The 15108-nt window shown below is 41.6% G+C and overlaps 1 protein-coding gene across 1 annotated transcript in view; it reads right to left on the bottom strand.

Annotated features, from left to right (window-relative positions):
• trim71 (tripartite motif containing 71, E3 ubiquitin protein ligase) overlaps window positions 1-12823 on the bottom strand; it is a 28348-nt gene extending 15525 nt beyond the window's left edge. The window contains exons 1-2 of the mRNA XM_069682008.1: window positions 12455-12823; window positions 12078-12424 (exon numbers count right to left, since the gene is read on the bottom strand). Coding sequence (XP_069538109.1) covers window positions 12078-12424; window positions 12455-12812 — 705 coding nt within the window. The 5' untranslated portion in view covers window positions 12813-12823. The remainder of the gene's footprint in view (window positions 1-12077; window positions 12425-12454) is intronic.
• Window positions 12824-15108: the final 2285 nt, after the last annotated feature.

The raw sequence follows: 15108 nt of genomic DNA, 5'->3' as shown, positions 1-15108 counted from the left end.
CACATTAGTGTCCAAAATGTGTGTCTGTACCTTTAATTAGCTCAACTTCCTCCCAGATCCATAATTTTAAATCTACAATTTCTTATTCCTGACTGTCCACACTATAATTATACTATATTGGTCTATTCTGAATACAAAACATCTACGACCTGTGTGTCTATCCAAGGAGAGGGATCCCTCCTCTGCCAGTTCTCAAATCAAAATTGACGGCCTCATGACAGACGGCATCATATGACGTCCAGATTGTAAAACCTTTTAATGCAAATATGTGATTTGTTACCTTGGGTTGCATAAATAAAACTGACTTGACTTGAGCCTCGGCTAATGTTAATGGAAAAATGCCAATCAGCTTTATTACACACAACCTGACACGTTGTATCTAATGAAACTTAATTTACTACAGCAACAGTTGCCCAGAGTAACCAATTCAAACACTCAATCATCCCAGTCAATCTGGTTGTCACATAAATAACTGGTTCTCTTTTTGCAAATGTGCGAACCTTATGGTGCTCTTCTCAATAAACTGTAAGTGTTTTAACATGTCTTCTTAAAGGACCCCGGTTCATATGTCATATGCCTCTGCCTAGCAGTTATTTGGAGCCATGTTAAAACAAACATATGACGCACAGAACATTAGTTAGAACTGAACAATAAAATAAATTCTTAATTAATTCAAAACATCCATTTTACACGAGATTTTAAACAGACCATCCAGAAATCAATAATATATAATGGCTGTATTATCTCATGTTAACAGTCACTATCTGTGCATGTGGAAACATGGCAAAATGAAGAACAGAAGCCTGTGATAGAAAACACTGGAGTCCTATTTCACACAACTAGATCCTATAACAAACACCTGCACGACGCTTCACATTTCTTTAATGCAATCTGCTGCTGATGTGTCGTCAACAGCTCAACAGTCCTCGAGGTGAAACACACTCACTCGTACACACAAGGTTGTAGATTACATAACACATTGGCCTCTTGGAACGTCAGTCAATATTATTGACTCACACAGGATACCGGCTCTTCCCAGAGGTCTTTGTGGAAGGATCCTGTTCCCTCTCTGCTTGCCTCCCTCTTTACCTGCCTCTCGCTCAAGCCCATCATTCACAACCTTTAAGAAATATGCCACACATTGTTAAATCAACCTACGACAAACAAACGTGCATCACACACAAAACTTCTTTGCCAGGCAGGAATTTAGCTGCTCTGTTAAACATGTGGTGCTAGAGCAGACCAGGCATTTCACAGCCATGCCAAGGACTGGACACGCCGGATATCCTCACACATGCAACAACACACCAGAAACGTCCAGTGTGCACGTGATCTATATGTGGAAAAACAACTTAAAAAGACGTGAAAAAGGCGTGGTGTCACGCTAACAGAGTTGTAAATTCCACACAGAACACTCTAGAGGGGAGGCTGTCAGGCAGTGGTGATGCACCTACACAGTGTAATTTATTACACAATAACATGTCACACGCTCCAACAAAACATGCAAGCAGAAACACATTTGAAATGTGTGCAAAATGCTGAACAAATACACAGATACGCGAAGTGTAATGTAAACTTGCTGTCTGTTTTTACTGTTGGAGACACAGATGCCATCAGCAGCTTAAAGCTCGGAGCAGGAGGGCTCGGCTCATTGGGGGAAGTGAGTTATTGTATTTCATTAGTGCACCGGATGTTTCTCATTCTCCCTCCTTGCCCATTACGCTCCTTCATTATGAATTTACACTAAAACACACCCCCATATGGTGGGGGTGTGTTTGAAAATGTCGGTCATGGACTGAAGAGATACCTCAGAAAGAATCTAGCACTTTGTTTAATAGTGTTTTGTTGGTTTTTCATGCAGCAACAAAAAGCAGTTACATAACATTTTTATTCTCTATATTATTCCTTCTAACCATATATCATAATAAATGGAATATCGTCAGAAATTTGGAGACGTGTGGATGTATTTAAACTTTTTAAAAGGTCAAACATAAAACTTATATATCAAGAGAAATAATAATTAAATCAAATTGGTAGTAGTGACTTGTTGTGCACTGTAATTCCAGTTAAAGAGTTAACACACAATGATGGAAAGTGACCTTAAATACAAAAATTTCATGGGTCGTTATTACAGTTTAAAAAGATTTCGGATCATAAAAAATTAATAAATTTACGGTTCAGTATCACATTAATATGTAAAGCTGGTGAAAATTTAAATAGTGAAATCTTTGCTGGAACATAGACTAAATGCATGATGGGCCGTGCAGGAGTCAGGCAGCAGCAGGATCAGGCCCCTTCTCCCCCCCTCCCCTCGGAGGTACTGGGAACTGGGGGAGAGGGCACGAGCTCAGTTAGCCAGTAAAATCGCTCCGTGCAGCACTCGCTGCCTGCATGCACAGCCGAGTGGGGGGAAGGGACGAGGGCCATGTAATGTCACACTGTAGTGCCAGAAAAACTAGGGCTGCTCTTGGAACTGTGGAAGCATGCTCTCTCAGAGAACTGCACTTTTAACTGTCACTGAGATGCTCAGACATCTGCAAGGGTCCTGTCCAAATGCCATTTCTCAATAGTTTCCATTTTAGTTTATAACTCATCTGTCACATGCATGAAACATGCAATTCATTAACCTCAGATTATGTTTTGCAGTGTAATTCAAATCAATGGCTCAATTTAATCCAAACTCTGCAAAAAGCAATGGATGGAATGTTTTATAGGAAGTAAAGTGTAGAAATGTTTTGAAAGTCATTGTGCAAAATCGAAAGAGCATTTCCTATAATTCATGTGACTGTAGATGCTCCAATACTAATATAGATACTGCAGATAAGTGTATTTGTCTTTGTTATCAAACAATAGCAGTGGGAAATTTTTAAATTATAATTTAATATTAATATAAATATTATAAATTGAAATATTATAAATATTAAAAAAGCTCTGGAAAAAAAGGCTGGAATTAATTAAATTAATTTTTACGAGGAACTTTAATTTTTAAACAATTATAACAAAATTGTACAAATACATTTTTAGAGTTTAAGCTTAAAACTGTAATTCACAAGACTTTTTCATGTCTGTTTTTTAACAAAGGGGATTAACTGTGTAGACGTTAGCCTGTTTTTCACAAACCATGTCAGTGCCTCGGGCCTGTGTGCTCTTTCTTTAACTACATGTCAACAGACAGAAACAAGAAAGGTCAGAAACGTATGGACACAAACAAACAGGCACTGAGGGGACATTCCTAGAAGCTGAAGTCAGATGTCAGTTTGTTTAGCAACTTGAACCAAACATATTTAAGAAAAGTAGTTCCTGCTATGAAATGAACAAATCCTGCTTAGAAGAATCAACGCTGAATTAACAAAAAATCTAGTTTGTTTGTGTCCTAATGAATATATCTTTGTTTTAAACATTTATCTATCCAGAGAACATTCACAGTCTGCTTTATGTTTACTTACTACCAACAATTTTACCTGAAAGCGACGCTATGTAAGTGCTAGTCCCTGAGCAGCACACTGAAGAAGGGAAAGTACAATTAGTTTGTAATTAATACTGATAACAAAATAACGATCACAGCAATTTTCAGTCTTTTCTGATTTTGTACTTTTTGAGAGAAATATGTGGACATGCTGTAGTAGTGAGACGACCCACAAGCTAGGACATTTTCGTTGACTACCTCCATTTAGACGAGTCTTAGCCCTGTCACGCAACAGCAGCTAGCATAGACAACAAGGTCAACAGCGCCTGTAATGTGTTATTCATGTTGCCTTAACTGCTTCAAGTCAAAGCTGATGCTGCTTGTTTTCTACTGGAAAAAGGTCATGTGATAGGGGCGTGACCGTACACACTTAAACAGCAGAGTTTTCAAACGTAAACACGGTCAGCAGAGTTTCCAAAAGTCTCCATATTTGGCAACCTAAAATACCAGTGTATCATGGACGTTACAAAAACAATACTTGTGGACATAGCCTAATTTAGATTTGAATCTGTTTGTAAGTCCTCCTTGTGACAGCCGTGCAAAGAGCTGAATCTCAAATTATGTTGGGGTCTTCAAGTTACAAGTCAAGTCAGATGACACTGCCAAATGTTTGACAACAAAAGCACAAAAACTCCCACTGCCCCATTCAACACATCTTGCAGAAGAATGTATTAAACGGGTTGGAATGTACAGCACAGTTTATTTTCTAAGAAGAAACTACAGTCTCATGGTCATAACCACTCCTCTCTGATTTATTGTTCTGCGAGGAAACTGGCATTAAAAACCTGCATTGGATGTAGTAAAGGTGGAGGAAACATGAAAAAAGTAGAGCACTTCACATGTGAAAAGGGCAGATAGACAGCACCAGCCATAAGCCAGTCTGGTATTTCCAGGCTGGATAATCTGTGGAATACCCAATCCCAACATTCCCAGCAATCCCAGTAATACCATCTGCCAGACAAAGCTCCTTTTATGGAACTCACAGACACCTGCTGTCATCTTTTCCAGACAGCTTCCTTATACTGTTCACATATAGTTTTCCCGTTCCCTCTCTGTCCCCTATATCACTCCTTTCCTCCACTCACATTGCTATTTTCCAGTCCTCCTTCGCCGCTGCCCCGCCCTCTCGTGGCAACCCCTGTTGGCTTGTTGCCACGGACACAACACGCACATGCCTGCCGATGTTTTGAAACTCTGCCAGATACAACAGGGGGGCGGTGGCTGTAAGCCGGCGATCTGATTGGACAGGCCCACAGCGGAGAAGGAAAACAAACCACAGTCAGCTGGCCTCCTTACCCAGCGAGCATGTGACTGACTGTCCTGTGCTTAATACTTGAGTAGGAAAAAAAAGGAGCAAAGGAAGGGAAAGAATGGGAGCGTTGAGAGAAGATAAAAAAAGAAAAAAGGGGTCCATAAACAAAAAGAGAGAATGAAGGAGAAATGTGAGAGGGAGACAGCTTCAAGCAAACACAGATTGAAATGGAGAAGCTGTGTGAGTGAAATGTGGAGCAGCTGAGATGGAACAGATGTGTGTATCTGTATACAGTCACAACCCAGCTTTCCTTTGTTACCCTGACATCCGAGAGCACAATAAACAACATTCACTGCTCTGCTCATATGTTGATGAAACATATGCCAGGTTTGGTCCAGAATGAAGAAATTAAAATGCTTCATATGCAGCACAGATTAGAAACATTCATTGTTTTGCTCACATCCCCAAAGCCTCCGTAAATCTGTCGCCAGTTTGTCGCACACATACACACATGTGCATGGCTGGCATACCAACATGGCAGCCTAAAGAGCATGGCCTTTGCAGGAAATGGCCTGGTTACACAAGTGGACGGAAACATCAACATGAGCAAATGCCTGTCACATGGAGCATAACACATCATGACACAGAAAGAAAAACAACAAGAAAACAACGTTCACAGCTAAATGTTTACTGAATTTTTTTTTAGGAGGTAAAGCAGGTTTTTAGTCCACTGCTGATAAATTTATGTGCAATAGTAAAGTGTCACTGACAAAATCTAAATAGGAATTGATGTTTGTGTTGTGTTCAGGTGTTGTTTCAGGTGTCACTGAGATGATGGGATATGATCCAAAAAGGTCAGTTTGATTATCCATGAAAATGAAAGCTTCTAAGACCAGCAAAGGACTTGGGAAAGACTTTACAAGTTTGGGAAGTTTTCATGGCGACAGTTATTTTATCCTTCATCAGGTGATCAGGAGGCTAATAGCAGAAATGGAAAGTTCCGGTTACAAAGTAAACAAACTTGGAATTTGCACTTAGTCTTATTTGATTTGGCAAATAATACAGCTAACTGCTTATAAAAGTGTACAGCATGTACGAGCACAGCATGTACAGCAACTGTGCCCAATGTTAACCACAACAGCCAACAAACAGGTATGGTCTTAGCCAGATATTTATCACTTATTGTAGCTGGAAGCTGTGCAGTGTCCCCCAAATAGAGTTGAGAGCTTTAACGTCAAATGTGTTAACAGCGCAGTCCCGTTAAGTGAGGTCAAATAATGGCCAATTAAAACGCCATTTGTGCCCAGCCTCTAAGAAGGAAGTAGCAGGTTCCAACTCCTGAATGGGTTTTAAATCCCGTTGTCAAAGAGAATGTGATAAATGCCTTCCTTTCTATCCATTAAATTTATATGGCCCAAAGTCCTCAAATGGACATCAAAGCCGGGACACACACACATACACACTCCCCCTTAGCCTACATGAAACACATTCACAACACACAGGAAACAGGGAATGCTCTCTAATTACTGGGCATATGTTGCACATTAAAACCCTGGAAGTCCAACTTCATATAATCCAACTGTGCTGGCCGTGTGGAAACACACACACACACACACACACACACACACACACACACACACACACACACACACGACAATCCTCTTCAGAGCATAACTACCTACAGATGGGAGATGCTCTTAGCAAGGAAAGGCCTCTGCAACCCACTCATACGGACACTTCCAGGAGTGATGAAATGTAATCACTTGCCCCTCAACAGCAACAGCTGCTAAATCATATTGAGGAGACTTTCTGCATCCATAATGTCCATCGTCTCTGATAGAGAGCAGACAGAGAGCGCTGATGAGAAAGGCAGGAGCAGCAGGAGGAAATACCCAGTGTGTGTTTGAGAGAGTGAGAGAGCGAAGGGGAAAAGAGAACCCAGGAGGTATAAACTCAAGTTACAGGAATTCCTCTGGCCTTGTATCAGCGTCAGTGTTGGGTTAGGTTTCCTTACAAACATTCTCTGCTCGCGAGCTGCAGAGAGGGGGAGCAAAGCTGGTGATCACAAAGCCAACCCAGCATATGTTTTAGGTGATAGTCTTCCTCTGCAGGACGACATAACAGAGCAGTTAAATTTTACAAAGAATCGTAGAGGAGTGGAAATGTGTGACACACTACAATAAAACGCCAAGACCTCCCACTGCAACTGAACATCCCACTGTCTTCCTCAACAAAAATGGCCCCCGAGGAGATACAAGAGCATTGGTAGGCCGTCAAACTGATTAGTTCAACTTCACCTCATCCTAACACGATGCATTGTGGGAGCTCATTGCCCGGCAACCACTTTCTGTCCGCTCTCAGTCTGCCTCAGTAACACCCTCACCCCTGCTATATAAAGAGTATTTGTGTGCGTGTTGCTGGGAAGCTGTGCACATGCACAGCGAGACGCGTCGTCATGGTGACAACAATTTAATCTAAAGCACAGAGTGGCACTTTGTAGGATTATCATGTCATTAGGATCTCTCAGATGGTGCTGCATATGTATTTCTATGCTGGTGGGTGACATCACAGCAAGAAGAGGGCATTCCTTTGATGTAATCCAATTTTCCATTTCCACTTCACACACGCGCACACACACAGACACACAATGTGACTGCCAGTGCTTCAGATGAGTAACAACTGACATTTATGCTGTTTAAGTAGGCCAACACATTCACTCATGTGTGCACATATTCTATATTCTTATGAATAGGTGGCCGACTCCCTTTGCTGTCCAAGAAGCCTGATCTTCCAACTGAAACCCAGCGTTATCCTCTCTGTGTGCATCATCAGAGAATCACTGGGGTTCTACAGAGGGCAATAATGGGTTAAATGGTTGATGCATCTGTGCGCAGAGAATTGGGAGAAAATTCACGCCAAAGCAAACAAACTTGATATTCAGTCCACGGCCTCCATAAGGGAAAAAACCAGAACTTCTCTCTCCATTACAGTTGATGAAGTTAAAAATGAAGCCAGATTTTGTATCACCATCTCTGTTTTTGTAATATCACGGTCTTAACCAAATTTCCTGAGTTTAAAATGTCAGTTTCCACAAACTGAATCACGCACTACTCATGTATAGGACTTCCTACTTATAGCCTGGAACTTATAATGCTACAATTTGCGAACTAAAAGCAATCACAAGTTTAGTTACATTTTTAAAAACACAAAAGGCAAAGCTGACCAGCTTACAAATCTGCCCTCACAGACTGCGAAAGGCTGCCGATACTAGAGACAGGTTTTAGGGAAGAGGGAGGTAAAGGGACTTTATTTTGTGCGGTGCATTAAGTGTTAAATAAATAAATATTTACACAATGCTATAATTATATGACAATGTTGAAATTAAGAAGTTTGGACTCAATTATTGCAACTGAAATTGCATTTTTGTTATTACATAGATAGAGATAGAGAGTGAAGTATCCAAAAAAGACTGTTGGTTAACAGTACCAAATTCCAGGGACAGGTACCGTTATCCGATCAAATGTGAATGGCATCAAATCTTAGTCAAAGGACAAAATGTCCATATTGTCAATTTACCATCTACACTACATATACATGTCAGTTACACTTCCTGCAATAGTATTTTCTTTCTTTCATATAAACCACTGGCAGCCGGCTTCAGGGTGGCAGGATGCTGACCTGACCATCAGGAGAAATTTCTGTGTGTTTTGGCGACAGAAGGAGGTGGGGATCGAACTGCCAACCCCTAACAATCAAATTTTTGTTGTTTAGGTGTTAGAGCAGCGAGCATTAACTTTCGTCACCACCGATCTCCGGGGAGAGGAGAAATTCCTCGGCAGGCTTACATAACACTGCAAAGGGGACAGACCCCGGCTCCTGGACCAACTCTCGCCATAACTCACACTACACAGTGCTCATGCGGGTATGACGACCCTGACACATCATGCTGACCTCAAAGAAGTAGCACAGACAAAAGCGGATGTGGTGCCTTGTGTCTTCTGTAAAGAGCTGCATTTGAATACACAGTGAGGGCTCCAGCTGATGGCCAACTGACGGCCAGCTGACTGCAGACGTGCGTGTATGTTCAGGGCTTGCCTGAGAGGAAATAACTGGTATGTATGCTAAAGAAAGAAAACAACAAGGAAAGAATACCTGAACAAGCCACACAACTTTTTGCACTACTGCAAACCTGATTAAATAGCATGGCAGCAAAATAGGAACAAGAACACTGCACTGAGATCCCTTGCTGCGGGAAATAACTAACAGCTAGTGTCTCTGTTGTTCTGTTCAGGAATCAGCTCAGACAGCCCAAAATAATAGATGACAGAAATATCTGGTTGGAGCTTCACTAGACATTAGCACTCAAAACAGGTCTTTTCTTACTGCACAGAAAACCTTAAAGTTTAAACAACCAGTTTGGAAACTCAAACTCAAAACATGTCAGAAATCAAATGTGGTACCAGAGAGGTTGCTTTTAACGCTGCTCAAACGGCAGACAGGCAATTCTGACGGATTATACTGGTGACTTAAGAAAGACTACACAAACTAAGAAATTACAAATGATGCATGAAGTAAATTTGTATTGGACGAGCAAACTAAGGATTAAATTAAAAAATAAGAATAGATTATAAGGATTTCCTTTTGACACATACTAAAAAAAAAGCAAAGTCCTTAAAAGACCAAACTGGTTTTTCATATTGGACACATGAGGAACTGTTTGAACACATGATGGATTTGGAGCTGGTTGACAGACAATGACTCTGCTTGCTCAGTGCTCATGGGTAAAGAAAGACTAGCCTTCTCCTGTGTCATTCCCTCCCCCAGGGCTGAAGCACAGTGAGTGAGTGAGGCATTACTGGGAAATGAAGCCGTTACTGGAAAACTGAATCCACCTATTTACTGGCAATGGACAAGGGACGTATGAGGGGGGTGGAGGTCATGGAAAATAAAATTAATTGGGATCTGAACTGGCCTTGTGTGACAACATGCTTAATTAATGTTTTGAAAATTGCAGCAGAATTAGTCATTTATTGATATCTTGGCATATTTATTTACATTTTACACATATAAATGAAAACCGTGTCACAGTGTAACCGTGTTTACCAGGAAACAAAAAATGGGTCTGATAGCTGGTGTAACATAAAAACAACTCTATAAACAAGATGCCAACATATAAAGTAAAATAGAGGGCTTCTGTATCACACGTATATATTCCAAGTAGCAGGAGATCTTTTGTCATTCACACTTCCAGGAGATATCCTTTGGAGTTTTTGACCACAAGTGTGTGTCTTGACTTTATTGTGCACACTAGGGATGCACCGATGCATCGGCTGAACATTGGAATCAGCCGATATCAGGCCCATCGGAGCCATCTGCAAATAAGGTGGCATGTGCCATTGGCAGTTGTCGATGTTTTTATTATTTAACTGCTTTAATTGTGCAGTAAATTTAATTGTAACATAAAAGTATTTAAGTTTTCAGAAAGATTTTTCTTAGGCTATGTAAGCACTAAAAAATGCTTGTGCTATGATCAGGTGAGTCTTAAATAGGCTAAAGAGGCTTTTAAGGTTATTTAAAAATATATATATATATTTTATGTGAGTTTAAATAAAAAAGATGTATTGGGAATTTTGAAAGATTGAATTCATGCTTTCTCAAAGAGTGTGATGACGGCCTGAATAAATTTATTTATTTGGTTTTGTTTGGTTAATCTTGGCCCCTTATCCAGACGAGGGCATTAATAATTACAAAAATTACAGATATTGAAAAAAAAACACATCGGCATCAGCAAAATTGTTGTTTTAAACATCAGTATTGGCCCTGATTTTCTCAATCGGCGGATCCCTAGTGCACACACAGAGGGATAGACAGGTTAAATGCGATGGCACTGACATTTTGCTGATAGGTGGTGGTAAATTGCCAAAAACATAATAATATATTAAGTTCCCTAACGAGACTGTCTCTGCGCATAAATTGCACCTTGCGTTGTCATTTCTTGCTAGTGACAACCAACTCCGAAAGATCTCTTCTTCCAACGATTTGTATCTAACTACAAATCACGACTGATGACAACAAAACAATGTCACACAGCCAGACGTCACTGTTTGTAGCTGAACGAACATAACGTAAAGCTCGTGGAGTCTCTGAGGCATTACGGTCAAACAACTTAGATTCTTTCTATACTCTGTTACGGTAATTTTAGACCACAAACCGCAAATGTAATACCTTCTGCAAATTTCGGTAATTTATGTGTTTAATTTCCCTGATTATTGTTTAAGACTTTAAGACTTTTTAAGGAGCAGCAGGAAGCCTGAACCCACATCTGTTTATTGGTTATGTAAGAAAGTTACAATGCCTCTAACTTTTGCAGTAGTACTACATGATTACAGAAATTGAATTATATGACTAGGAAATGTTGAAAGCAACCATAACGGTATAATAATGTCCAACCTACCTGACCATACTCAGACCTCGATTGGACAAACCTTTTTGATTATCTTTTTAGAAGAAACATTTCTTTGAATTATGCTCCTGTGGCCTAAAGTGTATTCTCCTGCAGCAGGGAGAGCCTCTTTCTAGCTCCTTAACGGAAACCAGAAGTGGTACAAAAATGAAATTCCAAGAACCCCTACAAATGCTATTTGTTATTCTTCCTGGCCATATGACTAAACCAAGAAGGAGCTGGTTTCCTGTTTTACAGGCCTTTGTAGTTTACTTTGCCCAGATCACATGATCAAAAAAAAAGAAAGAACTTCGGGCCCTGAGTTCCAACTTGTCTTTCCCATTATGAGAAAAGGCTAGATCTCCACAATATGTCCATGGATAGGACTTCTAACAGTCATAGAAACATGTGTGCAGTTACTCCAGGGGCCTCTCTCTGCCCTGAATGGATGGTGTGGTACAGATTAACCAGACTCTGCATGTGTCTATGCTTATAAGTGTGTGTGTGTGTGTGTGTGTGTGTGTGTGTGTGTGTGTATGTGTGCATAAATCCAGCTCAGCACACGTGCCTGTTCGTCTCCAGGGAACTAGGTGAAGAGCCACTCAGCTCCCTTTGAACCTAAGGCCATATGGCCCCCAGTATGGTTCTGTGGTACACACATAATGCTATCACACCATAGGACAGTGTATGAATGCGTTTGTGCACAATTCATATAATGTAATCACACTAAGAACACCACAGGACCAGTAGGGTTGGTTAAGATGCCAAGACACCCTGGAGTTTGTTAAAAGTCCTGATGTGTGACATGCCTATTGCCATTCTTTTCTGAAAAGTGGTATTCATATTTGTAACAAATGCAGACCTACCTCTGTCTTTCCATGGTCAATGGTTCAAAAATTATTCTTATATCTACTCACCTCATTGTCATGGTGTTGGCAGAAGCTCATGCGATCCTGGAACAGGGACAGCAGGGCAAAGTTGTTCTGCAGGGACTGGGCGAGGGACACCGACACCCCCGGCTGCCCCGGGTTGCTGTTGGCATTGATCTGGCCGAGGTGGAGGTTGTCTCCCAGGCGCTCGATGAAGTGGTCCTTGGTCAGCCGCACCCTTTGGTGTGCCCGCACACAGTTGTCACACAGATACTCCTGGCAGTCAATGCAGTGGGACGTGGCTGGGTTCTCCTCATCGCAGGAGCTGCACTGAGGCTCTCCCAGGTGGTGGGGGTGCAGCAGGCCTCCATGAGGGAGATGGAAGCTGGAGGAGCCTCCACCTAAACCTCCCCGGAGGTGGTGACCGTTCTTGTTCTGGATGTGCTCCTCAGAGCTCACCACCACATCCAAAAGGTTGCTGAAGAGGAAGTTGGAGGAAGGCAGGGAGTCCACCCCAGCCTCAGAGATGGACACCTTCTGGTCGCAGGTGGGACACCGAAGCTTTAACGGGTCCCCAGGACTCCGCTGGCCCTCCAGGCACTGCCTACAGAAGGCATGGAGGCAGGGCAGGACGTGGAGCCTCCTGGTGGTTTGGCTGGAGGAGCATGAGGTATGTGAAGAAGATGAGGAGGTAGAAGAGCTGGAGGAAATAGGAGCAGAGGAGCCACATAGCTCCTTGCAGAGCGGGCAAGTCTGCAGGTCCGAGTCTGGAAACGAAGCCATCTGCAGACTGAGTTCACAACATGCGCAGCAATGAGGTTGAGGTATTTAGTTGCGGACGCATTGGCCCGTTATGTTGTTTAGAAAATAAAGTTGCATTGAGGTAGATTCGTGAGGTATTAAAGTCAGTTCAACAGTAAAACGGTGCTCATCGACTTACAGATACTTCTCTGTATTATATAACTCTGACCTGACAGAATACAAGGAGGTAGTCAGTTCTTCAGAACAGTTATTCAAAGATTGATTCTGAGGTAACATAAAGAAAAATACTTAAGCTGTTAAGGTCATATCAGTCCTGTCAGTTGTGTAAGGCGTTTTATTTGGGAAGCATCCGCGTCATTCTTTCGAATAAGACCAACAAGATAGCAATGGACGATGCTGGCGCTTATGTGGAAAAAAAGTGCCCGTTGGTGCTTCGTGGAGCTTCATAAAATAAACCCGAAACTGGAGCGACACTGGGTCGGGGTCGAAATACTGGAGGCTCCGTCTCTCCTCCCCCACCGCCTCGGCAACATGACTACTGGGCTCTGTTGTACAAAACAGTAGAAATTTTAGAATCAAAATAACTTGTTTTTTTTTATTTCTGCTCTCCAATTTGGGCCCGTGCTGTTGTTGTGGCGTTTCTCTCTAGTCCACCATCAGGGCCCGTTAAGACGGCGTCGGGCGCAGCCAATGGTCGGTTGGTTGTAGCTGCGCGAGCCTCGGACAGCGAGACCGTAAATTATTCATCAAAGCACCGATCTCATGGTGTGCCCTGGGTCATTCGAGCATCAACAACAATCAGAGAGAGTCCCAGATAAATCGGAAATATCCGTCAGGACGTCAACCATAAGCCGCTGTGGTTAAATTCTCCAGTCCACCTTGTGAAGAGGCCGCTTTCAGCGCTCCTTCCCCGTTGAGTCCGTCGGTTGGTCTCCCTCTGTGGCTCTCTCTGCGTGGAGGAATGCGCAGGATGTTTCTCCGGCAGCGTGGAAAACGATGCCGTACAACCGCGAAAAACTCGGTCTAACGACCGTATAGACCTTAACTGCGTCCCTTACTTCGTTGTTGTTGCTGTTGTTTACTTTCTGTCGAATTAACATTAACATAAACATAGGGTGGGCGCGTGTTGCTCGGGCTGCAGCTCCTCGAGCCGCTCTTATCCGACTGAGAAAAAATGGACCCACTTCCGCCCTAGGGAGGAGAGAGGGGTGTGCGCCGAACGCTCGTTCCCGATAGGAAGGGGAATGTGGTCGTGGACGAGTGCGCGCGCGCAATGTTCATGAGCGTCAGTTAGTTGTTGAGTGACAAGGTGGGCAAAAAATGTTCGCCCCCAGTCAAAATGTGATCTAATTGTCTTAACATTAAAATGGGAAACGTGGAAGGAAATGAAATGGGATAAGACCCAGGGTCATTTTTAATAGATTTACCTCCTCCCAGGATATACAGGCTTAATAATGATTGATGTTCATGGAGTATAAAGAGTTTAGGGGAGACCGGGGATGGAAGTAACACTTTTTGTTTAAGCATCTGTTACTCAGTGGTTGTTTGTGCTCGATCTCTCAAACTCACAGAGTATGTGAGTTAATGTCAAATACAAAGAGGTCCATTGTTACAACCTGCCCCGCTACTGGGGTGAGTTGTAACTTTAGCTGGGGAAAGATGACATTAAATTTGTTAAAATAAGATCCAGACTATCCAACTTATGCAAGAACTTAACCCTCCGACTTCGTCTTAATTCCCATCCTAATTGGTTGTTAAGGACAAAAATGTCCACCTCCCATAAAACTACATAAAAAAATACAGATTAATATATTTTTCTACTTTTTTCTGCATAAATCTCTCAAACAACTTCAGTCCTTCTCAAAACTAAACATTCAATAATTTTGAGAAGTTTTTAACCCTTTAAATGCCTGTTTGATTACTCGATATCACTGTTATTATTTATGAAAAAAAGCAAAAAAATTAGCTATTTTCCATATAACAAATGTTGGGTGGCTGGGGCATTTTTTTTTTATCAGTCTTGGATATGTCAAGGATTAACCAAAATATTGACTTTGATGCATTATTAGTTTTTGTGTAGCATCAGATTTAAAATTTACTACCCTATTTAGACGTTATGGACAAAAATGTCCACTTACAAGAACTGCTATAAAAATAGTACAGATTAATATTTTTTTTCCGCTTTTTGGGTTAAATCTTTTGATCAACTTCAGTCCTGATCAAAACTATCAAATATTGAATAATTATCAGGATTTTAACCCTTTAATTGCCAGTTTGAAAACATGAAAATCATATTTCTTGTGAAATAACACACAAA

Source organism: Semicossyphus pulcher, unplaced genomic scaffold (assembly GCF_022749685.1).
Source record: "Semicossyphus pulcher isolate SPU_LCO1_2020_fin unplaced genomic scaffold, fSemPul1.0.p SCAF_5, whole genome shotgun sequence".
NCBI lineage: Eukaryota > Metazoa > Chordata > Actinopteri > Labriformes > Labridae > Semicossyphus > Semicossyphus pulcher.
Note: the sequence above shows the minus strand (reverse complement) of the source record. Positions and strands in the feature narration are given on the sequence as shown.